This window comes from Lipotes vexillifer, unplaced genomic scaffold (assembly GCF_000442215.2).
Source record: "Lipotes vexillifer unplaced genomic scaffold, Lipotes_vexillifer_v1.1 scaffold4, whole genome shotgun sequence".
Classification (NCBI taxonomy): domain Eukaryota; kingdom Metazoa; phylum Chordata; class Mammalia; order Artiodactyla; family Lipotidae; genus Lipotes; species Lipotes vexillifer.
In genome coordinates, this window is record NW_006785876.1 from 4,994,442 (window position 1) to 5,019,722 (window position 25,281).

Here is a 25,281-nt window from a genome sequence, read left to right on the forward strand (position 1 = left end):
AAGGAGGAAATGAGATAGGGTTTTTTTTTTTTTTTTTTTTTAAAGTTTTAAATATTGCACTCATCGCCAATTTAAGAAAGGAACGGAGGGCGGGAAGGCGAGGACTCACCATCGTGATTTTCCATGGACCTGGCATCTACACTGTGGTGACCCAAATCAGATGGTCATGCTGAGGCCCTTGCACCAGGGGTGACTGGGCACAGCGCCCTGGCAGGGTGGCTTGTCTCCTGTCTCCTCAGGTCCAGGTCAAGGAGGAGATCCGCTTGGTGTCCATCATTGACCAGATCGACAAGGCTGTGGCTGTCATCCCCCGAGGTGCCCTCTTTAAGACCCCTTTTGGACCCATCCGTGTCAATCGGACCTTTGAAGGTGAATTCTCAGGCATCTCTTAGGGCCAGAAGGCATCTCTTCCTGAGCATAGTTGGACACATGCCTGGGAGTCCAGGGGAGACTGCCCACTTTCTCAGAGAAAGAATAGCTGTGGCCACATCACTTGGGAGGATGTGCCCAATGACCTGGTATCTGTGCCTGGCAGGGGTACCCAGTCACTGGACCCTGACTCTTTTATGCCTGAGGGTGGGGGAGCATCTGGCCACCTGGGTCTGGGGTTTTGTATGGTGCTGGGCTCCCCGCCTTTTCCTCCCCTCCTCCTCCATGGTCTGTCCTCATTGCAGGATCTGAGCCAAGTTCGGGCTGAGAGAACCCTGCTCCCTTTTCACCCTTCAGTCCCCGGTCAGTAGCTGACTGACTCCTCTGCAACCCCCTCCACGTGGTCCCCAGTCATAGAGGAAGGGGACCGTGGGGTTTGGGGATGACCTTCACTTCCTACCTGCTGCCCCTTTTGTAGGACTGTCCTCGTCTGAAGCCAAGAAGCTCAGTTCCTACTTCCACTTCAGGGAGCCTGTTGAGCTGAAGAACAAGACCTTGCTTGAGAAGGCTGACCTGGACCCCTCCCTGGACTTCATGGACTCCTTGGAGCATGACATCCCCAAAGGTAACAGCCTGTTACTTGGAGGACATTGGATTTGCCCCAGGTCAGAGCAGTGGGCCGTGCCACCTGCCATTCTCCTCTAAGAGTGGGACCTAGGGCCTGGGTGGGAACTGGGGGTTCACTGTGGGGGCCTTGAGGATGGGGCTTCCCCAGGGCTCAATACAGGGCTCAGCTCCTAGTAAACAGCTGGTAAGTGTTTGCGGACGAAAGGATTGTCTTCCATGTGCTTCCACAGACAGGCAGTCTCTTAGTGTTTCTTTTGATTCTCATACCAATCTTGAATGGAGGCAAATTGGGAATCTCCCCCCGACCCAAAACATCTCTGAAAACACCCCTGAAAATACTAGCCATACATACATCGCAATGGTTAGTTTCAGGGTTGGATCCAGTGTTTGGCACACAGCTGGTGCTCAGTGAGTGGGTGCTGACCGGCCTGCTGAGGTCACCTGCTAAGGAAATGAGTTCTATACATTTGCCTCCTGTTAAGTGGTTGTACTTTTTAATCATAAAACATACAACTTCAGAGCCCTTTTTTAAAAAAAATATTTATTTATTTATTTGGCTGTGTTGGGTCTTCATTGCTGCGTGTGGTCTTTCTCTAGTTGCAGCGAGCGGGGGCTACTCTCCGTTGCGGTGCATGGGCTTCTCATTGCGGTGGTTTCTCTTGCTGCAGAGCACAGGCTCTAGGTGTGCGGGCTCAGTAGTTGTGGCTCGTGGGCTCTAGAGCGCAGGCTCAGTAGATGTGGTGCATGAGTTTAGTTGCTCCACGGCACGTGGGATCTTCTCGGACCAGGGATCGAACCCTGGTCCCCTGCATTGGTAGGTGGATTCTTAACCACCGTGCCACCAGGGAGGTCTCCAGAGGCCTTATTGTGCTTCAGGTCCCACCTGGCCCAGGCATACAGCCAGCAGTTGGTGGAGTCACAGAGACCCCATTTCCTTCCTGGGGTCCACCAGTAGAGACGGGCATGTCCTTGGAAGATGTTCTTGCTTGGATGCTGCATCCCAGGACAGGTGCCAGGCTCTGGGCATTCGGGGGCCAGACCCAAGGCACTGACTCAGCACCCTTGCTTCTTTCCCTCCCCATGCTTGGTGTTCTGAGAACTGGAGGGATCTGTTGTTGATGATTGCAAAGATAATGATACTAGTAACTACTCATAAAAGCAATGACACTGCTTACCGTGTGCCAGACTTTGTACTGTCCTTCCCATGCCTTATCTCATTTTAATCTTCACAGCTGACCTATGAGGTAGATACTATTACCCCCATTTTATAGATGAAGGAACAGAGAGAGGCTCAGAGAGTTAAACCCAAGGACATAGTTAAGGGTTAGAGCATTAGACTCCAAGGCTCTGGCCTTAACTATGGTGTCAAGTAGATGGTGTTTCATTTTAAGTGGACATTGGGAATGGCAGGACAATAGTCACCCCCACCACTAAGGGGAAACGCTTCTGAGGAGCAATGAGCAACCCAGTCGGGCTGGAACTCAGGGTAGGGGTGGGACGGCAGTAGTCGTTAAAGGAAAGGGCTCTTGAACCAGAAAGCCTGCGTTGGAATCCTGAATCTGCCGCATACTAGCTGGGTGACCTCAGGCAAGTCCCTCAATTTCCTTGTGCCTCAATTTGTAAAAGGGGAGTAATACTTCCTACCTCATTCGGTTGTTATGAGAATTAAATGAGTTAACACATATACAAAACATTTACAGTAGTGCTTAACACACTGAGTAAGGACTCAAGTAAAAATTAATAATTATTACTGATCTTGTTGTCGGTAGCAAAAAGGCCTTAGAGGTGGGTCGGGCAGGCCTAGGAGAGCCTAGAAGGCCAAGGGGTAGGAGGCGTAGACCAAGGCAGTAGGAGCTGCTGGTGGCTTGTGAGCAGGTCTGTGATAACAAGGCAGTGGTGCATGGATGGATGGAAAGGGGAAAGCCAGGGATCTGGAGGCTGTTTCAGGGCTACTGCAGTGCCCCAGGGGCTGGGCCGTGGGTCCCAGGTGGGTAAGGACTGCCAGCAGAGTGGCTACTCTGGCCTCCAACACATGGAGGCTCCAGAGTGAACCCTCCTTGAGCATAGAAAAGGGGGTCCTGGACCTCTGGGGGAGACGAAGAAGGTATACTGGGGATGGGCATTTCTCAACCACTAGACATGCTTCCCAGACTCCCATTACCTCCCCAATTCTTTGCTCCCTGCCTGGCAAGGCCGGAGGGGGCTGCACATCCCTGGTTGATACAGGGAGCCAGGAACACTGGTGGTGGGACCTGGCACCATGGGCTGAATGGTGGATGCAGAAAAGTCCTCTTAGAGCCCCTAATCTGGTGGCAGCAGCCCCTCCTCCCTGATTCAGTATGTGGCTGGAAAACTCTGTCCGGTGCTGACTTCTCAGCCTTCTCACCTGCAGCAGGATGCTCCAGGGCCGACGGATGAGGCAATCCCTCCACAGCGCTGGGTTACTGGGGGGTGGCTAACACAAGAGCGCCTCCTCCCCCTTGAGCCTAGACTTCTTGCCCTAATGGTGGGCGTTAGGGCTGAAGCATCAACCAATGATTCAACACCCCAGTCCACCCCCACACTTTGCCATAGTCCTGGAGCCTTAGGGGCTGAGGGCTCCTGACATCTCCTGTGTGTGTGGGCCTGAGGGGAGGGATGCTCCTGGCCTGACCTTGGGAAACTCCACAGCTTCTGGGCCTCCAGCTCCCTTCCTCCCAGAGCCAACACCAGAAAGCCTCCAGGAAGTCGGGCCCAGCTTTTTCTCATGATGTCTTGATGGGGGCCATGGTGTGGGGGTAAAAGTGTGGATGGTCGGGGGAGAGCAGACACTCTGACTTTGCTCCCAGACTTCCTTCCCTATCTGCCAGTGAAAGAGCAAAAGGAGCGGCTGGGAGGCTGCCCCATCAGGCAGACAGCAGCCAGAATGGCTGGGCTGCTAAGTGAGGCCAAAACCCCGAGGAAGAGTTCCCTGGGACACCAGCACTGGCTGGAGGGGTGGAATTTGGGAGGCGTTTTCTGCCCAGGTAGGATCAGTTTCCTTTCTGGGTCTGAGGCAATTGTTCAGGGGAACTTCATGTCATCTGTGAGCAGGTATGGCTTAGATTGGCCCTGCCTGGGGCCACTAATGCCCTCCTAACTGTGCCTTGGGGTCTGCGGAGTTGTGTGGGAGTAGGGCTTTGGGAGTGGAACCATCCTCCTGGTGGATACAGGGCAACAGCTAAGAGTTCTCTGAGCTTGGGCTCTTGTCAGGTGACACATGAAGTACCAGGTCAGGACGCCAGATTTCTAGGCAGTACTCTTGCCATTCAATGCTCCTTAATCTTCCACTCTATCAGCAAATAATAGCCACTGAGCAGCTACTATGTACCAGGCACCAGAGACGCCGTTGGGAACAAGACACCATCTTTGCCTCACAGAGGTTTGGGAAGATCAAATGAAACAGAAAAGTAAAATAGAAGGTGCCTCACAAGCGAAGTCATAGGTGTCCTGGGAAGCAGAGCGAGCTGGGTAGAGGGCAGAGCGCCTCTCCTTGCTCCACTCTGGGCCAGAGCTGACAGGTCTCAGGAACTGCTCAGCACAGGGCCGCTGAGGCTCCAGCACAATGCCCAGTTCAGGCAGCAGAGGGCAGCAAGGGGCCTGCTTCCCTGGAAAGCAGCGGGGCACCAGGGGAACAGCATTGAAGAGGGCTGGGGAACACGGTGTCCGGGATCAGCCTTCTCTTGGGGGATGTGCAGGTGGCACCTCCCTTCCAGCCCTGTGGAAGCCTGGGTGACAGGTGCTCGGTCTTCTGGACCGGGGGTCCTGGCCTTGCTCATCAATAAGACTGGGAACACTTCCGCCTGGTTCCCCACCCCCTTCCCATGCACTGTGGCCCTGGGGTGGCGGGAGTGGCTGCTCTGAGAAGGGGCCCATGGCCATTTCTGTGTGTGTGACAAGTTGTGTGGTGCTGGTCTGAGGACCGGTTTAAGCCATCTGCTGCCCCTGGACAGCCCTGAACCCCAGCCCGGTACACTCTACTCCTCAAACTTAATCTCAGAGCTTTGCTGCCTTCCTTCCTGGCGGGCAGGAGAATATAACTATGATGAGCCTACCCCAGCCTGAGGTTTCCATATTGGCAAGGCGGGTGAGGCCCTGGATCTTCCTCCTGATGCAGGAGGCCCCATTCCTGATTTACCAGCTTATATCCCTCCCACCACACCCTCGAAGAGGAGCGCTTGTGGAGAAGAGTGGTTGCCAGGGGACCGGAAGGGAGGTCTGGGGAGACGGGAGAGACCAGGGGCTGTGAATGGAAACACCAGGGCTGCAGGAGGCTGCTTTCCCTGGAGTCCCACAAGTGGGGGCTGGCTGGGCCCAGCCTTTCCAGCAGGTGCCGTGAGAAAAGCGGGTGAAGGTGACAGCAAGCGCCTGGCTTCCCAGGTAGACACTACGTGACTCCTGGCATGTTGAGTGTGTGTTTCCTGGGCGACAAGCTGCGCCAGGGACAAGGAAAGGAGTGTGACAGGAATGCAAGGGAGGGAGGAGGTGGTGTCATTGGCTGGCCGGCCACTTCACATGCCGCTCCTGTACTCGGCCAGCACCCTGGGCCTGCTCAGCACCGGCCCCCACCCTGGAGGCAGCAATGTATTTCTCTAGCATCCCCATCAGTTTCTCTTTGCTCTTGGGTGGGGTGGGGAGAGCCCCTGCTGATGAGCCTGGGCCCCCTGGTGGCCAAACCCTAGGTGGGCAGGCTGGTGCCAGGGAAGGCTAGGACCCAGCCCTCGCCCAGGGTGTGCCAAGGCGCCAGCAACAGGGAACTGCTGACTGTGGTCTGGGCCGGGGGACTCCAGGATTCCAGTTCTTTCTCCAGGGCAACATCTGGCTGCAAGCTGCCCTCCCTAGGTGGGCAGAGCCTGACCTTTTTCAGTTCAAGGGGGGCTGTGTGGCCCTGGTCTCCAAGGGCGGGGAGGGACACCCCAGACGATGCTCTGGGAACTGGCAGGGGGGGGCTAACAGGGGCTGTCTTCTGGGGGGGCCTGTGCTTCTGGCCAGACGCTGAATGAAGTGCACTGGGAACACTTTGTTCTGTCACACCCCCTCTCCGGTTACCCCTAGGCCATCTGTTTTCTGAAACGAGTGACTGGGAAAGCAACAGGCCTTTAAGGCCTCTAGAACTCTGCGGGCAGGTCTGAGGTGGAGATATGCAGAGGAAAGCTGTGAGCTAGGGGAAATACTCTCCACTTCTCTGACCAGGAAAGATACTGCCCCCATTCCCGATACTGCCCCTATTCCCAACCTAGGCAGTGCCCCACCCAGAGCTCTGGGAACCCGGGAACACCTTTCTTCTTAGTGCTGCCTGGCCAGCACCGAGTGGGCCTGCCTCCTGCTTCATCATCTCACGCATGGGTGGTGGCACTCGGTGCATGCCACTGCACAGTGCTGAGGTGGCCTCCAGGTGGCCTCTCCCTAAGCAGCCCAAGGCCAGCTGACCTACACCCCCCCCAAAAGCTCTGGCTTTGACCTGGGCAGGTGCTGGCACCCTGAGTAGGGCTGAGCTGCCATCAGAGCCAGGGGTGCCTGGTGGTCAGGTCTCTTGGATTCAGGGTGGGAGGGTGGGACCTGAGCTCCGAGGCTGCTGGGTGTGGAGTGACCATGGTGGGCTGTGGCTGGAGGAGGCCTGGGGGCAGAGGGGCAGTGGAAGCTGGGCAGCCGGGCTGACCTGGCAGCTGATGAAGGCCTAGGCGCAGTTCTCAGCGCATCACTGGCTGGTCCAGCACCAAAACCTTCAAAGCATTTGCCTTTCTGGCAGGGCCTGGAGCAGAGCTGCGGCTGGGCCGGGAGAGGCCTCAGTGCGCAGGGGAATAGAAGTTCCAGATCTGCATCCAGAGGCGATTTTCCCAGGCTCCTTCCTCCCACACAACGGCTCCCTCCCTCGGTTCTGGAGCTGGATCAGGCCCTTCCCGCCAAGTCCTCACGGCTGCACAGCTCAGCCCCAGGCTGGGCTGCTCCCGTCTGGGGAGCAAAAACCAGGGCAGAACCCAGGACAGACAAAGGCTTATTAGTTGCAGCTCAAGTACCCTACCGCCAAGGATGGCTCCCAGTCTACCGGCTGCCAGAAAGGGCTACTGAGCTGGGAGGCCTGAAACGGCCCCACTTCTATGTGAGCCTGGTCAGGTCTCATCCATCTCAGAGCAGAGGCTTCTGGCCTGGGGAAGAGAGAGCAAATGGCAAACAGCAGTGAAGCGCACCAGGACTGAAGGCCACCAGTGAGCACCCCTAGCGCAGGGTGAGAGGGAGACTGGAGCCTCTCCTAGCCCAGCCCCAGCTCCCCTCTGCCTGTGCACTGTGGATTCAGCTTCCTCCCCCACGCAACCTTTCACTAGACTTGCTGACAGGAACAAAACGGACTGCTTTGAGTTTTACCTCTTTTCATTTCCTTTGCCCTCCCTCTGGAAGTGGTTTTAATGAGCAGTGAAACGGCTCCAAGGCAATCAGAAGGAGTAAAGTGCCGGGATAATTAAACTGTCTTCCCCTTTCTCACTGGACCTTAATGCTCGGGCCTGGCTGCCCGGAGCCTGGGGCCTCTGCATGGCCAGCAGGGCTCTGCCTCCACAGTGCCCAGGCCTTGCCTCCTGCTCCTCCTCAGGGTCCTGGAGCATCCAGATGGAGAGAGGCAACACCCTGGTGGTGCTGCGCAGCCTGCTCTGGCCAGGTCTCACCTTCTACCACGCTCCTCGCACCAAGAACTATGGCTACATCTACGTGGGCACTGGCGAGAAGAACATCGACCTGCCATTCATGCTGTAGGAAGGCTGCCTGGGGAGTCTGGAGAGTCTAAACAGTATTTTCATAAAGTCCAGTGAATTTGGTCTGTTTGTTCTGTGCTGCTGCCTCCCCTCATCTCCACCTCCATCTGGTGTCCAGGCTGAGGAGAGGCCCAGCTCAAATAGAGCAAGTGGCAGAGGGTTGGAATGTGCTAACGAGAGAGAAAGGTGGGAGGAAATGGCCTGGGGGGAGGTGACAGCCAGGAGCCCTCTGAGGAGGGCAGCTTCTTGGACTCAGATGAGAGCTGCACATGGGCCAGGCAGCCTAACTTTACCTCCTCCTTGCAGGCCCCCTGGCCAAAAAGCTAACAGCTGTCAATAGAGAGGAAGGGAACCTGTTTGGCCCGTGAACTCCCCTGTTGCATTCACGTGGCCTATCACAAGAGATCAGTGACTCAATGCTCGGTAACTGGCGGGAAACGGGTCGAGCCCCCCGCACTTCCCAAGCAGTGGGCACACACCCAGTGGGTGAGTACAAGCCTGGTTTATAACATTCCTGTGGGCAAAGCTCCTGTCGACCAGCAACGAGCCCAGGCCAGTCATGAGACCACAGCAGCTGCCTGGGGACTCGACTGCCCCACCTGCACCCAGCGCCCAGCTCTGTTGCAGAGCAGGCCCAGGGCACTGGTGTTGGACCTACTAGGCCTCGTGCCATCCACGTTGGAGGAGCCGGGCCACCCTGGTGGGATGGGGTGGGAGTGCAGGATGAGCTCAGGGCTGGCTCTCGGGAGGCCGTGCTCTCAGTGATACAGCACCAAAGGCCTGATCGCGTAGGAGACGTTGTCCTTCAGGAGGGGGGACCCCACAGCCATGCGCACCTTGTTCCAGCGGTGGCCTCTGTTGTAGATGGGCTTGGCGGAGCGGGGAGACCAGCGGGTGAGGTACCTGCGGAGCGAGGGCGAGAGGCGGCTGCGGCACCGTGGGCATGGCCTCAGGCCCAAGCCGCACCTGGCCAACCAAACCCTTTCACCAGCTTTCCTTGCTTGAGGAGAAGGGCTTTTCCTGGGAGCAACTGCTGAATATGCTGTAAACAGATGGGCTGGGCTCCTGCTGCCGCAGGTGTGTGTGGCCAGGGTCAGGCAGCACAAGGCCACACGCTTCCTGGATCTTTATGAGTCGTCAGTGTTTGTGTGTATTTGCTGGGGGAGGAGGTGGAGGAAGAGGCTGCTCAGAGAGCAGATCATCCCTCTGTGGCCCAGTCACGGGGAGAGGAGAGGCTGATGTAAGGGCCTGGAGGAATCCTTCCCTCTCCCCCACTTGGCTTACTCTGCCACCCCAGCCTTCAGGGAACAAGCCTAGGCAGCCATAACTCGTAGAGGATCCCTGCCCCTCACCCAACCCATGATGGGGGCCAGGAAGGTTCTTGTAAGCAGGAGGGGGTGGGGTGGGGAAAGATGGCTGCCACCCATAGTCCTTTTGCCTCCTTTGGGGATGGCAGCAAGGCCCTGATAGTTCCCGGAAAAGTGGCTCATGCCGGCTGGGACTGGGGTTTACTCCGTCCAGAACGAAACTTGGATCCTGTCCAGAGAGGCCCACCCTTCGTCCTGAAAGCTCAGCCATGGCAAAGGCCAGGATCCTCCCCTGCTTCCACACTAGGTTAGGGCTCAACCCAGCCGCCTCTAGAGACCCTCAAATGAGAGGTTTTAATTAAAAAAATTAATAACCATGGCTGAAAATTTTTAGCTAAGAGTGAAAAAATGACTGCTGATTTATACATTTCAACTGAGCTTCCCTGGACCTGTGTCTTCTGCTCTGAGCTTTGAGAGGAAGTAAAAGCTGTGGGTGGTATTGGCCTCCATGCCACGTGCGAGGTGGGCCAGCAGGAGAGGGCTGCCCCATGTCCACTGTGGCTGTCAGTGCCCCAGCAGGGAGGCCTCTGTGCAGTGGGCTGGCCCCAGGGATGCCTTTGGTGGTGCTGGGACCTGGCAGGCCCCTGTGCTGGCATTTCCCAGGCTTCAGAAGGGTGGGTGAAGAGGTGGGGTGTGGGAGCAGCCTCCCCCAAAGGGTTGCTCCTTGGGTTTGAAGACCCCAGATCCCGAGGCTCACCAGGCTCTCTATAGTTGCTGCCCTAAAGGCTCCCTGCCCCTCCCACCCTGGAGAGACCCCAGGGAAGCTGGGATTCAGCTGGCCCTGGGCCTGATGCTTGTGCCACAAGGAGCAGCCAGCTGGCAGGGGAGGGGGCTGAGGTCCTCCGGACGGCTCTCTGGTAACACTCCAGCTCTAAGAAGAACCAAGGCTCCTTCCTCCTACCTCTCCTGAAGGAGTGGGGAAGGAGGACGCATGGCTCCCCGGGGCCCGGCACAGCCTGGGCCGGTGCATGGCAGCTCAAGGACCTCTGGATGGAATCATACAGTCCCTTGTAAGGAATCAGCCTCCCATGTAGCCAGGACTCCCTCTCCTCCCCAGGGTGGCCTTTGCAACCCAAGAGCCGCCACGCATCATCAATCCTGTGTCACGTTAAAGGACACCGGATATATGGGAGGGAGCCTGGCTTTGCTTCAAAGGCCTGAGGGAAGGATGGATTGTGTCCTTAGGCCTGCTGCTTGTCTCTTAACGAGTCAGGGTAGGGGTGGGCTCAACCCCCAAAAGGTCCACGGCACATTTGGGAAAGACAGGAAGAGGTTAATATGTCCCGTTCCTCCGGGGCTGCTGGCAGATGGCCCAGCTAGCAGTGTGGGAGGTGCAGGTGGAGATGGGCAAGGGGCCAGGGTGTTGGCGAGGCGTCAGTGAAGACCCAGCTGCACCCCCAGCCCAGCAATCCATGGCTGTATCTGCCTGGCCTCTCATCCTCCATGCCTGGGTTCTGTTGGGGATCAGTCTAGGAGATTTGCTGGGGGTGGGGTATCTTGCTTTGCTTTAACCACAGAGTGTAATTCCAGTGGCAGTGGGACAGGCTGAAGGCAGGGGGTTTACTGATACGATACGGGAGAACAAGAAGAAATACCAACATCGAGTTTACAGACCTGGATCTACTCTCAACAAGGGGGTATTATAGTTCTAGGAGTATGTGAGTGTGGTAATGTCAGAGACAGCTGTTTAAGTGTTAGACAGGAATCTATTTCTACACCAGAGGGGGCCACCCTGCTTAGGCTGAAAGGCAGACTGACTGATTCTAGGGCCTAGGGGACTTCCTCTCCTCCTCTATAAAACCTCAGGACCTCATGGGATGCCATGTGCAGCTGTGCAGGTCGTTAACTGCACAACTCTAGGGAGCACCATTCACAATCTAGTCTACCTGGATGCTGCTTTAAAGTTTTGCAGTGTACGATTTGCGCAGCTATGTACAGTGGCCCTGCCCCAGACAGCCTTCCCATTTCTATTTCTAAGGCCTCATTTTGCCCTTTAATAACCCCAGTGCTATTACTGAAAGTTTGCAGAAGTGCTCTGACATTCCCATAGCAACTCAGTATGATGTCATAAACAGAAGATTAGCACATTCTAATGTCCAACGACCTTCTTACCCTTCTTACCTCTGTGCTAAGTGCCCTACTGGGGAGGGACAAGGAAAGAGGCTGAGGCCGGCAGGGGAGGGTAACAGAAGCATACACAGTGGTCGGACTGATGGGGTGGGTGCTCAGGCTGGAAGGGACGGAATGCTCCAGCTTTCCTGAACTGTGGAACGAGCTCCAGGAGAGAGCCTCCCCAGCCCAGGTTACCTGCTTACCTGTTGAGTCGCGGTTTGCTCTTTGGAACAAATCCTTCGGGAAGCTTAGGCCTGTGATTTGGGAGCAGACCTGAGTGGAGAGAAAAGCATTTAAGGGGATGGTCTCTGCATCTCCCTGTGTAGCTCTTGGGGGCTGGAGGGAAAGCCCAAGGGGGTGGGAGGTTGGCACTGGTGGGTGAGTATAATGAAGCCTCTGGATACCCACTGCCCTTTCAGGAGGGGCTGGAACACAGGGCAGCTGGAGGGTGGAAATGGTGCCCACAGCCCGCTTCTGCCCCTCTTAGCCCAAGGTGCTTTCTACCTGCTCGGTGGGCCATCTTCACACACTCCTCAATCTTGCGGTGCTCTTCCTGGCACAGGCCTGTGACCCTTCGGGGCAGCATGCCCCCGTGTGGCCGGATGAACTGACTGAGCAGCAGAACATCCTAGTGGAAACGGAAAACAGGAGATGAGGGTGCTCTGGACAGGCACTTGCTGCTGGGGAGCCAGGGCTGAGTGGCCTCCAGGGGAGGCTGCTGTACCCTGGCACTGCCAGAGGCTGAGGCTCCCCCGGAACAGACCTGAGGCCACTCCCTCCCCACAGAGCTCTGCACACGGGCCTGCTATCTCCACCCTAACAAAGGTTCAATCCCAACTTAGCAAGATTTCCTGACCCCATTACCAACCCCAAGAGTCCTCTCAGCTCCTCCATGAGATAAGTCTTCCGATAGCCTAGGTTAGAGGACAGGAACTCTTCAAGGTTAACAAGCTTTCATGCACCCACGGTATCTTTCCTGGTGATGGAAGGTGTGTTCTCCTCCTCGGGTGGGGTGGGGGTATGTCATGTACTTCTGAACAACAGGGAAAACCTGTACCATTTCCGCCCCCAGAGTCTACATGCCACAGCCCAGAAGACCCACAGAGAGCCCCTCGACCTTGTGCTGTGCCCTCTGAAGCCCCAGGCAGCAACGAGCTGAGGATGGGGCCAGGTTGCAAGGTTAAATCCCACATCTTCTAAGCCCCCTGTGACCAGATGTAAATGTATTCTTGGGCTTCCTTTGACCCATCAGACTGCTTTGGATGAGTCAAGGAGAGAGTCAAGAATTAAGAATTAGAATCAAGAGAGACCACGTCCCCTCCCAACTCTCACAGGATGGCTGAGAGGGTTAAAGAAAAGTCGCCCACCCGACCCGAGGGGCCTGGCATATGCCTGTCTCCATGGTCCTGGTCCTCAAACTGACTCGCTGCCCTGGCAGGTGCCTCGCTGTGTAACGGCAGGTTTGTTTTAATCACTGGAAAGCTCCTGGGGGACCCAGGCCCCCAAATGCCACCCCTGTAATCTCCAGAATCTGATGAAAAGAACTTGGATTGGATTATCCAGGGATAATACACTGGTCTCACAGCCCCATGCCCCCACTGCCGGCTGCCAAGAAGGCTGACAGCTTTGTGCAGCTCAAAGTGGCAGTGCCCTGAGCAGAAAGGAGTAAAAGGAAAACAACTTCAGCCCTTACCTTGGAAGGGACTGGATTTCTTCTGCTTGATAAACAAAGCCAAGTCCATTTCCTGGAAATGGCTCGTAGGAAGAGTGCCCCATGGTGATCAGGCAGGTGTGGGGTTCACCTCTCTATTCACAGCTGGGATTCTAAGTATGGCCAGGACCCCACTAACTTCCATGTCACAAGAAGCTGAGAGCAGTGCCCCGTGGCCTGCAAGTTCCCTGTTACTCCAGGTGGCCATCAGCGGAAGGGCCGGGACAGGTCAAAAGAATACCCCCACCCCCACCCCGAGGTGGCCTGAAGCCAAGGCTCCCAGCCCAGGGGATTAGTTGGGTCATTCTGTTCAGATCCCGTGGACATGTGGCCTCTCCTGCTCTGACCACCTGACCGGGATCTCTGCCCTTAGTCATCCCATTCCACAGAGGGGCACAGGGACAACCTGCAGGTCAAACTGGCCCAGAGTCCGAATCACCTGAAACCTAAAAACAGGGTTGCTTAATGTCACCAATAGAATGCTGAAGGACAAGTATGGATTTCTCCAGGGCTGCGTCCTTTCCCCCAGGTCCGCCCCATCTCTAGACATGATATAGAGTAGTAGCTGGGATCGTAGGCTCTGCCTGGGTTTTGTAGCCCCAGAGTGTGCTAGCTGGGTGATCTGAGGCAAGTTCATTAACTTGCTCATTAACAAGTTCATGCCTCAAATTTCCTCATCTGTAAAACAAGGATGAAAATAGTACCTACTTCACAGGGATATTGTGAAAACTAAGTGAATTATGCCCCATAGGTGCTTACACACAGAGCAGCACCCTGTGCAACTCACCTATTGTTGTTCACTCTTGTCATCTCTCTGTGAAACAACAGCTCTAGAAGACCTACAGCAAACAGCGCTCCAATTGTAGCTCCAATATGGAAAGAGAATGATGTATCCCCAGATCACAGTAAGGACTCTCCAGAGATACCCTCATTATAAAAGGAGGAAAGCCAAGCTCAGATTCTGATTCCACCGCCCTGGGAACACAGCCCTATGAGACTGGGCTCCAGGGCCCTGGTGGTCTGAATCGACCGCAACCAGACCACGAACTAAGTCAGTGACTCTCCACCCTCGCTACACATTAGAATCACCTGGGGAGCTTTAAAAATTAATGATCACTGGGCTCCACCCCAGGCCAACAGAATCATCTGGAGGTGGAGCCTGAGCATTTTTAAAATTGGACAAAATGCTTCTGTCTTGGTGGTTCCATGAGATGCTGCTTAAGCCCACAGGGAACACGAGCTCCAATACGCGCAGACATGTGTGTCTGTGCCCAGACTCACCTCGTAGTTATACTTGTGTTTCAGGTTCCAGCGGCAGATGGGGCACTGGCCGGAGGGGTTGGGGGGATTTGGACTTTCCTTGGGAGTCCCTGTGATTCGGCCTTCAATCTAGAAGGCAGAGAAAGAGAGCCTGTGAGGGAGAGGGCTGTGCAGAGCCTCTCATCCTCAAACAACCCCCCGAGTGGTAGGAGAGCTGGTGAGACTTCATCTCTGGGGGCCTCAGGCGAGTAGCTAACAACAGGTCTCTCTGCCTGAACTGTGGTGCTGATTCCATAGCTGCTGGACAATGGACCTTGGAGTAGCCACAGAGATGGGTTTGATGGTCTGCAAGGGTAGTAGAAACTGAACTTAATGCTGGTGGCAAGAGGGAGGGGTTTGCTCTATCAGCTGAATGCTACCTTTCCTTCCTCAAAAAGACAAAAAACTCCAGAACATTATGCTTCCCTCTCTCTCCTTTGGGAAAAAGTAATAAATGCACATGGTAAAAAGTTTCAAACTGTGCAGGGATGTGGAGTCCAAAGGAAGTCTCCCTCCCATCCTGCATGTCCTTCTCAGAGGAAACTACAGTTTCCAGTTTTATCTGACAGAGGTAAGTTTTTGCCAGTGGTTCTCAACCAGGCAGGGTTGCCTAAAAACAGGGTCCAGGGGACACTGGACAATGTCTGAGACGTTTCTGATCATCCGCACGGGGGGATGGAGTGCTACTGGCCTCTAGCAGGGAAGGTGCTAACCACCCTACATGCACAGGACAGCCCTCACTCACAACACAGAACCAGCCAGTCTAAAACGGCAGCAGCGCCAGGCTGGGAAAGCTGGTCTAGGCCTATACGAGCAGACAACTGTGTGCGCTCTTCCTCCTCCCCGCTCTCTCTAAAAACACAGAGGGGAGGGTACATTCCCCTGCCCTCCTCCTCTTATCACTCTGGATGCCACCTTTCAAACCATGCTGAGGCCACATGTGAAGTGACCTCCTCCATGGCTGCTGTATCCTGTGACACAGCCTTGGAATTACTAAGCTCAATAAACCAATGATCTGGGCATCAGCTCCAATTGCAAGAAGGGAAGTTTAGAAAGCCTTGCTGATTGAGGCCACAGATTGTGTGATGTTGGGACAGGTCTGAGAGACTCTGGGAGGGAAGCAACACTGTCTCCCAGGGAAGAACTGGCAGAAGGCAAAGGGGGCCAGAAGCAAGGCTTGGCCGTGCAGGGTGCTGTTACTACCCTTCTGCCAAGGCCACCACAGCTATGCCAGAAAGGGAGAGGTGCGCTAGGGAAAATGTGCAGGCACATGGAAGGACTTGGGAGGGCGTCAAGGTGGGCCTGGTGGGGGAGAGCTAACACTTATTGACTCCCCACTATAGGCCTGGCTCTGTGCTAATAATGGTCCACATGTATCATCTCATTTAACCCCACAACCTAGTGAGGGTGGAATCATGATCTTATTTTACTGATGAAGAAAGTGAGACCCTGGAGAGTAATACCCAAAGTCAGCCATGGCAGCGCCTCTCCAGGCATGGCTGGGTTACCTCCCCCGAGGGCTCTCATGGGGCCACATACTTCTGTGTTCATTCCACAAATAGCAAATTCATGCCCCACAGGAAAAACACTCTTCACACTCAAAAGCCAGATGTGCTTCTCTCCACCAGCATGGAGTTTAAAGGGTGAATACCTGTTTTGGCTTTAGATAAGGGGACCAAAAAAGGTGCCCTAAGGGAATGGGATCCCCCTAGAAAGAACTGTTTTGAGGCTAAGCAGTGAAAAGGCTGAGGGAGTGTTCTGGGGAAGACCCAAAGAGGGAACCCTAAGGCTTGTCCTGGGGATAAGAAGGCCTTAGGGAGGACTGATCTTGACTGGCTGCCAGAGGGTTAAATCCCTGGTTGACATGGAAGCTACAGAGGCTTCTGGGAACTCGGTGGAGTGGTTGAGGATTTCTTGGAGGCGTGGAAGGCCATGTGAAAACAACGTTTGTCTTTTAGGGATTATAGGATAATCTAGGCCCCATGACTCCCAGAGGAAGGGAGGTGAGATGGGCCCAGTGAGGGAGGGGGGGAGTAGGTGGGTGAAGAACTGTGCTAGCTTTCTCACCAACAGAGAAGACAGGGTGCCAGCTACGAGCCCAGGGCCCAGAGAGTGTCACCTTCTAACTACATCACTGAAGGAGTAGTAGCTTAGTCATTCTAGGCAGAAAGGAAAGATCCAGGCTCCTCGCCCGGGGTCTACTCTCTCTAGTCTTGTCATTACCTTAGTTTTCCCCTTTGGAAAACTGACTTATCACCTGCAAAAGAACATATCAGCAAATACTTATGAGCTCTTGTCATACAAAGGGTCACTTTAATCAAGTAACAGATGTCTTAGTCCAGGCACAGCAACTGTTCCTGATTAACCACACTCTCACACACAGGTTGAAAATAGTAGACTGTGGGATTTATGGTCACAGAGGGAGCAGATCCTGAAGCCAGGAGTCCAGTTGGGGCCTCCCACCCTCCCTCAGAGGAGCAGCCAGGCAGCTCCAAGCATTAACGATGTTAGAAGTGGCCAACTCGACGATACTTACTATAGTTGTCTTCCCTGCTTGGATCTCCACCACTACAGAGATAAAGGGGAAAAACTAGGTCAGCCATTTAATAAGGAACAGGGAGTTTCAAGTAACAGCTCAAACTCTACACATGCAGAAAAACGGAGCCCTCTCTTTGCACTCTCCCACAGCCCTGACCTGGAAAAGGAAGTGTGCAGGGTTCACCTCCCAGTGCCAAGGCTCTGTGCCCTGGAGGCTGGGCGGGGGCAAGCCCAGATGCCCACGTCATATCACCTGTCAGGGATTAAGGGTCTCCACACTGTTTCTGCCTTTCTAAGCTGAGATTCATCTTGGTTCCATCCAAGGTACTTGGCAAGACCTTGCCCTACTGTGGCTAGCAACAATGGCCTAAGAGTTGAGGGTTGAAGGTGGGGGGTGGGAAGTGGGCAGAAGCCGCTAAAAGACCTTCAAAAATACCCATCGCATATGTTCTTTCATGAGGAGAACCAGACAAATATGGTTCCTGACCTTGACGAGTTTACAATCTAAGACACAGCACCGAACTAACACTGCTCCAGGGGTCCCATGGTGGATAGGTAATGAGACCAGTTCACTCCTAAAACATCCTGAGAGCCTTGTGTTAAAGCTGTACAAGGGCAGCTCTGTGAGTCGAATCCTCTCCTCTCCCTGCAGGGGTGCATTTTGTTATCCACACTGGAGAGGGGTGATGGGAGAGGTGGGAATGAGGGGCCTGCAGATATGGGGTCCAGGCAGAACTGCAGAGAGTGCTGCAGTTCCACACTGAGAGGGCCTCCCTCAGCTCTTCACTGAGGCAGTCAGAAGAGAACCCGAGGGCAAGACAATTAAGTCGCACGCACACAGGCACGCAAGCCAGGCTGTACATATTTCCTCTTACTTAACCAGGATGCAGAAAGACAACTTCAACAATATCCAAAGGAAGAACCAAGCTAATAACCCACATTCGGCAAATAGAATCAAAGAGAAAGTTCTTGGAGATTCTCCTTGGTCTCCCAGTTTCTTTAGAGAAGAAGCCATGGCTTTTAGCATAGGAACTGGCATACTGCAGATGCTCCATAAAGGCTAGGGAGCAAAATACTTCTCATAATGCCCTTCTGACTGCTAACTACTGTAAGAGAAAACATGAGTGCACATACTAGGCTTCAAACTGTCTCTCCAAATAGTAAAACCATATTTTAACAGTAGCTTGGCTACCACAATCAGTTCTACTCAGCCCTAGCCAGATTAGAAAGAGCCTAAGGTTAACTTTGTGAATCTAATGAAAGTTACGGACCTTGCCCTGGAAACATGTCTGTAAGTGTACACACAATTAGACATGGATTACAGGAAGCTCACAGACCTCTACAGCTATGCACCTAAATGGTAATCCTGGTTTTCCCTCAGGGATGGGAGGAGGTGATTTTCTGAAGTTTCTAAAATAAACATGTACTGCCTTTGCAATAAAAAATAAACAGTAAAAAGAGAACGAAAATGTCTAAGAAAAAAAAGTGAGGCAATTCTAACCCACCCGGAGGCCCACAGCAGCACCTGTGATCACTGAGCTTTGTGACTGACACCAAACTGGACACAGATTGCCTGGAATTGTCCCCCCGTTTGTTTTCTGGGCAAGGCCATTCATAAAGACTCATTACTTCAACCAACCAACCTGAGAGCCTCTCAACTTCAACTGCACACACACAAAGGAGTAACAATGGCCAGAGAAAAGCCCCGAGGCTTTCTCCAGAGAACACTGTATACTAATCAATTCAAAGACAAACTAGGTTTCTCTCCCTAAGAGAAAATGTGTCACCGCACAGATCAACTTGTTTCGAAGAGAGACCAGCCTAAATGGGATGTGGGTGAGACTCAAACTGGTACTCAGTCTGGTGGCCAGCACAGCTGCAGGGAGATGGTCACTGCACTGTGTCATCTACAGAAGTAGGGAGGCAGAAGGACGCAGCCCTAGCCCAGCAGGGCTGCCAGGCACCCTGGAAACTTTGCAAATTTGCAAAAACCAAGTTGGAAGAGGGACGGAGGGTGACCCAATCTGAGCAACAACAGGTGGGGGGCGAGTTTTTAAGAATCCGGATAGGAAACAAAAGAAGAGGCCCACCCTGGTACCACTGAAGTCAGCGTGAGAACAGTGCCCTGAAATGAAGCGGACAAACATGTGCTTCCCCTCTAGGTGGAGGCACTTGGGTCCTAACCATCAAGTAAACAAGTCTAGCAAAACACACATCACTCCCGGCAAAGAACCAAACCCTGAAGTCATTCCATTGGCCCCTGGAAGAGAGATCAAAGCCCTGTAGCAAGCTCCACTGTTAATGAGCTCCCCACACAGCAACTCTGAGCCAGTGAATCATCTCACTGTAAGTCAGTGGGTAAAACAATAGGCAGATGCTTATCTAATAGAGACAATTTGTCAAATGAGAAGGAATGACTGGAGAACTCATACAGGACAGAGATTGGTTAGGGCGGTGTCTCAGTGCAGGGGCAGAGGGCCCACCGGAGCCTGAAGAGGCCCTAGGAGATTTCAAGTCTCTCAAAACAGGAGTTAGGAATCAAAATAGTATTGCTTTTCAGCATGCATACAAAAACATGTCAAAACCAAACAAAACCTGATATCCATTTGTTCCTGGCCTCCTCTCCATTCAAGAGAAGTAGGGGTGGCTAAGAAAAGCTGGACTAAAAAACTGTTAGTCCCTAACTGAAAACTTGTTTAGGAAAAGATGGAATTGCTCTTGCGTTCTGAGATATGGCTGTATCAAGTAAACCAAGGAAAGATACGAGGCAGTTTCCTAAACTAGAATGAAGGGCCAAAATCTTCTAAGATAGGCACTTCTCATACACATCAAATAATCTGTGCCACAGGAGGCAACACATTTGCTGAGTACCCATGGAGTGTACAGCCGGGCTCCACCCAATATGGAGAGCTCCAGCCTACTAGGACACACAGTCTTTGCCCTAGAGGAGAAAAGAGAACTAAACCAAGCAAGGGAATCTCACTCTAACAAAGGCCATGCCTCGTAAGAGGTCCTTTGAGTACTTCAGTAAATACTCACCTAGGATGGAGTCCAAGATAACTGAAGTGTAAGTCTAGAGCAAACAGCATCGAGGTGAGATTGCAGTGAACGCAAAAAGACCTCAATGGCCACATAAACACAGACACAGTGAACTGCAGCGGGATAAAGACCCAGCTGTTTAGTAAAGGAGGAAGTGAGGAGAGCAGAATGATGAGGAGTGGAGGGCACTGCTGCAGGAAGTGCCCAGGGACCAAGGTCCTTCTTGGAAAGGATCCATGGAAACCAAGTCCCAAGTAGAGTATGAAGGGACGGAGTAACCGAATGGCAAGGTGGCTAAACGGCAGCACCAACAATCTTATGTAGGGTCAGGGAGTAGAGCGCATGTTTGGGAAGTATGGCCATTGACTACTTTTCTCAAACTCCTTCCTTGCTCAAGCTCTGCTCCCTTCTGTTCATCTTTAATTCTGCCACTAAAGTTTTCTGATTCTCTCATCACCTACCCTTTCCTTTTCCCTTGGACCTCTGAGGGAATGTCCCTCTGCACTATCCTTCAAATGAGGAGTCTTACTGCTACATAAAAATCTCCTTCCACTAGCAGGTTACTCTGGACTACGTCTTTTTTTTTTTTTTTTAATATTTATTTATTTATTTGGTTGCACTGGGTCTTAGTTGCAGCAGTCGGGCTCCTTAGTTGCGGCTCGCCAGCTCCTTAGTTGAGGCACGTGGGCCCCTTAGTTGTGGCATGTGAACTCTTGGTTGCAGCATGCATGTGAGATCTAGTTCCCTGGCCTGGGATCGAACCCAGGCCCCCTGCACTTGGAACAGTCCTAACCACTGCGCCACCAGGGAAGTCCCTGGACTATGTCTTTTGAATTCTTTAAAGGCCCCAATTTGCTCACTCCTCTCTCAAAGCTTTTACCTATAAGGATGCCCATCCTGCCAGGCATATCCTCATCTGAAATGCTAAGTCCTCCAGAAAGCTCCCTTAGGAAAAGATGAAGAAAATTCCCTTCAGCCTTTATTCCTTTTCAACACACTCTGCTCTGAGGGTCTGATAGATCATTACTGTTAATTCAGATAGTCATATGTGTTTATTTTTCTTGTTTTAAATGCATTCCTTCACAAGGGCTCTAAGAGTGACAAGGCAGGAACAAGGTCTAACCTTTGCTAGGTCTGCTAGTATCAATCATGAAACTAAATGGTCTCCAGCAAGTTAAATGACAAGAGCTTTCAGGGAAGGGAGGGAACCATGCAGAAGCCCTGCTATGGAATACCAAGGTGATGTTACTGGAGGGAAAAGTGCTGGCTGTTCTTCCAACTCTACTACTTACTAGCTGTGTGATATTGGGCAGCTACCCAACACCTCTGGACGGGAGTTCCTCATTTGTAAAAATGCCTGTAATATTCACCTTTAAGGATTGTTGAGAAGACTGAATAAGAGTACGTGGAAAACCTAGCACAGTGTTTGCAGCAGGCACTTAGTAAACCACAGCTTCCATTTTTTTGTCTTCCTTTAGTCTTGCTTCTTCTGTCATTATCTTTTTTGGTTTCGTGTGTCCCTCTGTCAAACTTTAGACCAGGCTTTCTCAACAGCAGCAGGATCAATATTTCAGGCCTGGTGGTTCTTTGTTGTGGAAGGCTATCCTGTGCACTGGAAGATGCTTAGCAGCATCCCTGGCTTCTACCCACCACATGCCATGAGCACCAGCTGTGACAACCAAAAATGTCTCTGGACATTGCCAAATGTTCCCTGAGGGACAAAACTGCCCGCAATTGAGAATCACTGCTTCAGACAGAGAGATTCTACAGGCAGGAGGAGTGGTGCTGAGTGCCCATGAACTCTGACTAGAATTAAGGAAGTGCTATCTGATACTCTGAAAAGTAGAATGCTTGAATATTTTCAGCAAGACACCCAGCTTCCTCTCCATGACTTTAAATTCTATGTGTACAATATTATTTGTGTGTCAAATATAGCAGCTGGGACCAGTCAAAATTAGCTTTATGTGTAATTCTTTATGCCTTACACATAATGGATAGAACATCAAGTTTTTTTTTTGTTTTTTGTTTTCATTTAAAGGCTTTGGAGATAGGTGGTTCTCAAGAAAAATATAGAATATGGTAATGCCTTCATGTAAGATCACATAAATTCAATTATTTAGCCTTTAGGTCTGACAGTGACACAGAGAAGCTACCAGGTGTTTATGGAAAGGAAGACTTCAAACACCCATCTCATCATACAGCCCAGCATTTCACAAACTCTCCAACTGAAAAATTCTAATCTCAAATATTCCTTTGTAAAAAATCAGAACTCTTCTGCTTGCTTATCCTCTGGGGACATAGCAAAAAAATGTTTTCAACTTTTGATTTCGTAAAGGATGAGTACATTGCAGCCGTTAGTGTTTGACACTTGATAGACGCCCTCAAAAATGTTATGGGCATATGCCTATTTTGCAGCATGGGAACAGATGAAACACCTTATCCAAGATACCTCTTTGTTGTCTTTCTTTATCAATGAATTAGTTTATCTAATGCTAACCAGGCAGTATCTGGATTTTGTTGTTCTTTCTAGCACATGTTCCATCTTCCCTTCATAGCTAAATTTTTCAAACACACCTATTCATTTCTTCATGAACTATCTCTCTCATTTCCCCAAACTGGGTTCCTTGTATGCCATTCTATTGAAATTGCTGTTTGAAAGCTAAAAAAAGAGACCTTTGCTGAGACAAATCCAATGCTCTCTTCATTAGGCTCTTCTTTTTGGACTTTTATGGTCCCCCTGGCAAAAATGATCACTATTTTCCTCTGGATTCTTCTCAGCTTTAGTTCAAGGATATGCTGGTCAGTACTACACCAGATCTTAAAAACACACACTCACACACACACAAAGCCACTTCACTTCTACTGCACATCACTCATCCTTTCCTGCTTCCAGCAGTGCACAAAGACTATGTCCTGAAAGACCTTTTCACTCGCTGCCAGATTCCATCCTTTTATGAGCCTGTTAAAGACACACCCCCCTTCATGAAAACTTCCAATTCGGTTTGCTGTTGCCGGTAACCTAATCTCCCCGTACTTCTGCTTGTAAATACCTAATAACTAACTTACATTTATTGGAGTGTATCGTATCACCTTATTAGAACCTAAATTCCCAGGAAAAGGGTTATATTTTTTTTCCTCCAGAATCCCTTAACAGCTTGAAGCACAGCACTTGGCCTTCAGTAAGCTCTCGGTGCAATACTAGAATCAGGCTGCTTTTCCATACTTAAGATTAATGAAAAGCAAAACCACCATCCAGCATATGCCTCTGTTTCAACTGTTCAATGGTCTTTCCACCTTAGCTTCCACTTCTCAGACTAGCGGCCCAGGCAGAAAAAGCTGCCATCAGATTACAGCATTTTCAGATGAGAAACTGGAAAGGGAGGCCCGGGGGAGGTTATCCAGATGTCCTTCCCCGATGGCGCAGGAATTCTTTAATGAAGGAGGCGGCGATTCGGCGAATACGGAACGGAGAATTAACATGCAGACCCTAACCAAAAACTTTCCTGAACCCTGAGACAGGTTTCTCTTCTGCCCCTACTAACTAAGTAGGCTTTTCTCTCCGATCTCCATCCCCCTTCCCCGTCCCCACGCATGAGGACAATCACGATGGGTGGGAGATCAAAGTAACAGCATCAGGGTCTGGAAGGGATCTGCAAGCACTCCCGGAGCCCAAGCATCTCCGGCGTTTCGGAACCGCGCGAAGGAAAGGGAGGGAAGGGGGCACGGAAGCAGAAGGAAGCAACCTTTGCTTCTCTTCTTCAACCCTGGGAGGTCACCGGGACCCAGGACTCACCTTCCCTGAACCCGCGAGCTGGAGGCCGGGCCCGGCTGGTTGCGGCCTGGCCTGCCAGGAGCCCTCTGAGCAGCCGTCCACAGCCGGACACCAGCACATTAAGGGCCACCATCTTGAAAACCAACGCTGACCTCTTGTGCACTTCCGCTTCCGGAACGGCGCGCGCGCAGCCGCAGTGGTGGGCTGGACGTTTGCGTCCTGTGGGCTTCTAGCTCCGTTATTCTTGTCCGTTACTTCCATTTCCTCACCTCTCCCGCTTTGAGCAAAACGGTGCGGCGTTGTGTGAAGCCTGTGCTTTGTTCCGAGAGTCTAGGGAGATCTTTAGCTCCTGTCTGCGAGTCCTCGAAGTTCCCAAGGTCGCTTTCGTTCCCTGGCGGGCTTCTTCGGTAAAATCACATGCACTGCTCCTGTTTCTTTAAAACTTTTTCTTCTCTTCAAGTGAGATGTGGATTTTCAGCTTCTTGAGGCTGGGCTTAAGTCTGTACCAGAGCAGTTGAAATGGTTAGAAACAATGGTTCTGGAACATCAGGTATCCCGCAGACCTGGGGTAGAGTTAATACCGCCCCCACCCCATCCCCCGCGCGTCTTTCATTCTCATAACTTGGTGCTTCCCTTTGGCCCCAGGGCCTTTGCTCAGCTATTTCCTCTGCCTGCTCTGTGGCTACTGGTAAACTTATTTCTCAGGGCTTAGCTCAAACTTCACTTCCACATTAGAGTCTTCCTTAACCTCCCTGTTACTTGTTCTCAGCACCACATACCTCTGCATCTTAGTACCCCACTCAACTGCAATTTTGCATCTGTTTGTGTAGTATGTGTCTCCTCACCAGACTGTAAGCTCCTTGACGGCAAGGACATTGTTTTTTTTTTTGCTCCAGCATCCATTATGCGCTTGACACATAATGAGTGCATTATATACTTGTTGAGTGAATGGGTAGAACCTATTTTATACCGTTTTTGTGAAGATTAGATGGGATAAAATATAAGTGCTCAATAAACATAATTTATTGATAGCACAGTTACTGAAATGGCCTTTGTGCTAGGTGCTTTTCATAAGTTTGGCATACTTGCCTAATAAAGAAGCTTGTAGTACCAGAAAGAAAACACAGCTGCCCAGTTTTCTGTCTTTTGGATTTGCAGGGTGTATAGGATATTCCCCTAGAGCTACATAAGAAAGGAAAGCCATTAACAGCTCAATTCTTCCACATTGTGGTTAGGATATTCTTTTCCACACCGGAAGGGGGATTTTCTAGTTATCCTCTAATTCAAGGATGGGAAAATCAGGCTCATTAAATGGCAGAGCACATTCCCTGATGAAGGGGAGGGAAGGAGTCCATCTTCCAGTTGGGGCTGCCACGCTTGTGGACTAAGAGGATGCAGAGCAGCTGCTGCATGGGGAGCTTGAGTGGTGTCACCAGAGATGAGGAGAGTGGGAGAAACGTGGCATTGGGTTTCCTTAAAACATCAAATTCAGCAAAAACAGGTCCTGGGAAGGGGAAACTTCCCAGGACCTGGGAAGGGGAAACTTCCCAGGACCTGGGAAGGGGAAACTTCCCAGGACCTGGGAAGGGGAAACCCAGAGAAAGGTCAATCTAGGTGAGTGAGACGGACACATGGATTAGGAGTGGAGCAGAGGGTTTTGGTGGTGTATAGGTCCAGGTGTTC

At 52.0% G+C, this 25,281-nt stretch overlaps 2 protein-coding genes across 3 annotated transcripts in view; one reads left to right on the forward strand and one right to left on the reverse strand.

Moving 5' to 3' along the window:
- The window catches only part of RSPH9 (radial spoke head component 9), a 13,851-nt gene extending 6,032 nt beyond the window's left edge, over positions 1-7,819 (forward strand). Inside the window, exons 3-5 of the mRNA XM_007458274.1 lie at positions 240-369; positions 848-994; positions 7,601-7,819. Of these exons, the coding sequence (XP_007458336.1) occupies positions 240-369; positions 848-994; positions 7,601-7,761 (438 nt within the window). The 3' untranslated portion in view covers positions 7,762-7,819. The remainder of the gene's footprint in view (positions 1-239; positions 370-847; positions 995-7,600) is intronic.
- A 429-nt stretch (positions 7,820-8,248) lies between these two features.
- MRPS18A (mitochondrial ribosomal protein S18A) lies at positions 8,249-23,757 on the reverse strand. Of its 2 annotated transcripts, XM_007458275.1 has the most exons (6): positions 23,620-23,757; positions 16,786-16,817; positions 14,232-14,339; positions 11,744-11,867; positions 11,443-11,512; positions 8,249-8,663 (listed from the first exon to the last, which is right to left on the reverse strand). In XM_007458275.1, exons 1-6 carry the CDS (start codon positions 23,729-23,731, stop codon positions 8,519-8,521), a joined length of 591 nt encoding a protein of 196 aa, XP_007458337.1. In that variant the 5' UTR covers positions 23,732-23,757; the 3' UTR covers positions 8,249-8,518. The 2 variants fall into 2 exon arrangements, with proteins under 2 accessions (XP_007458337.1, XP_007458338.1); XM_007458276.1 differs by lacking the exon at positions 11,443-11,512 and having other exon boundaries at positions 8,498-8,663.
- Positions 23,758-25,281: the final 1,524 nt, after the last annotated feature.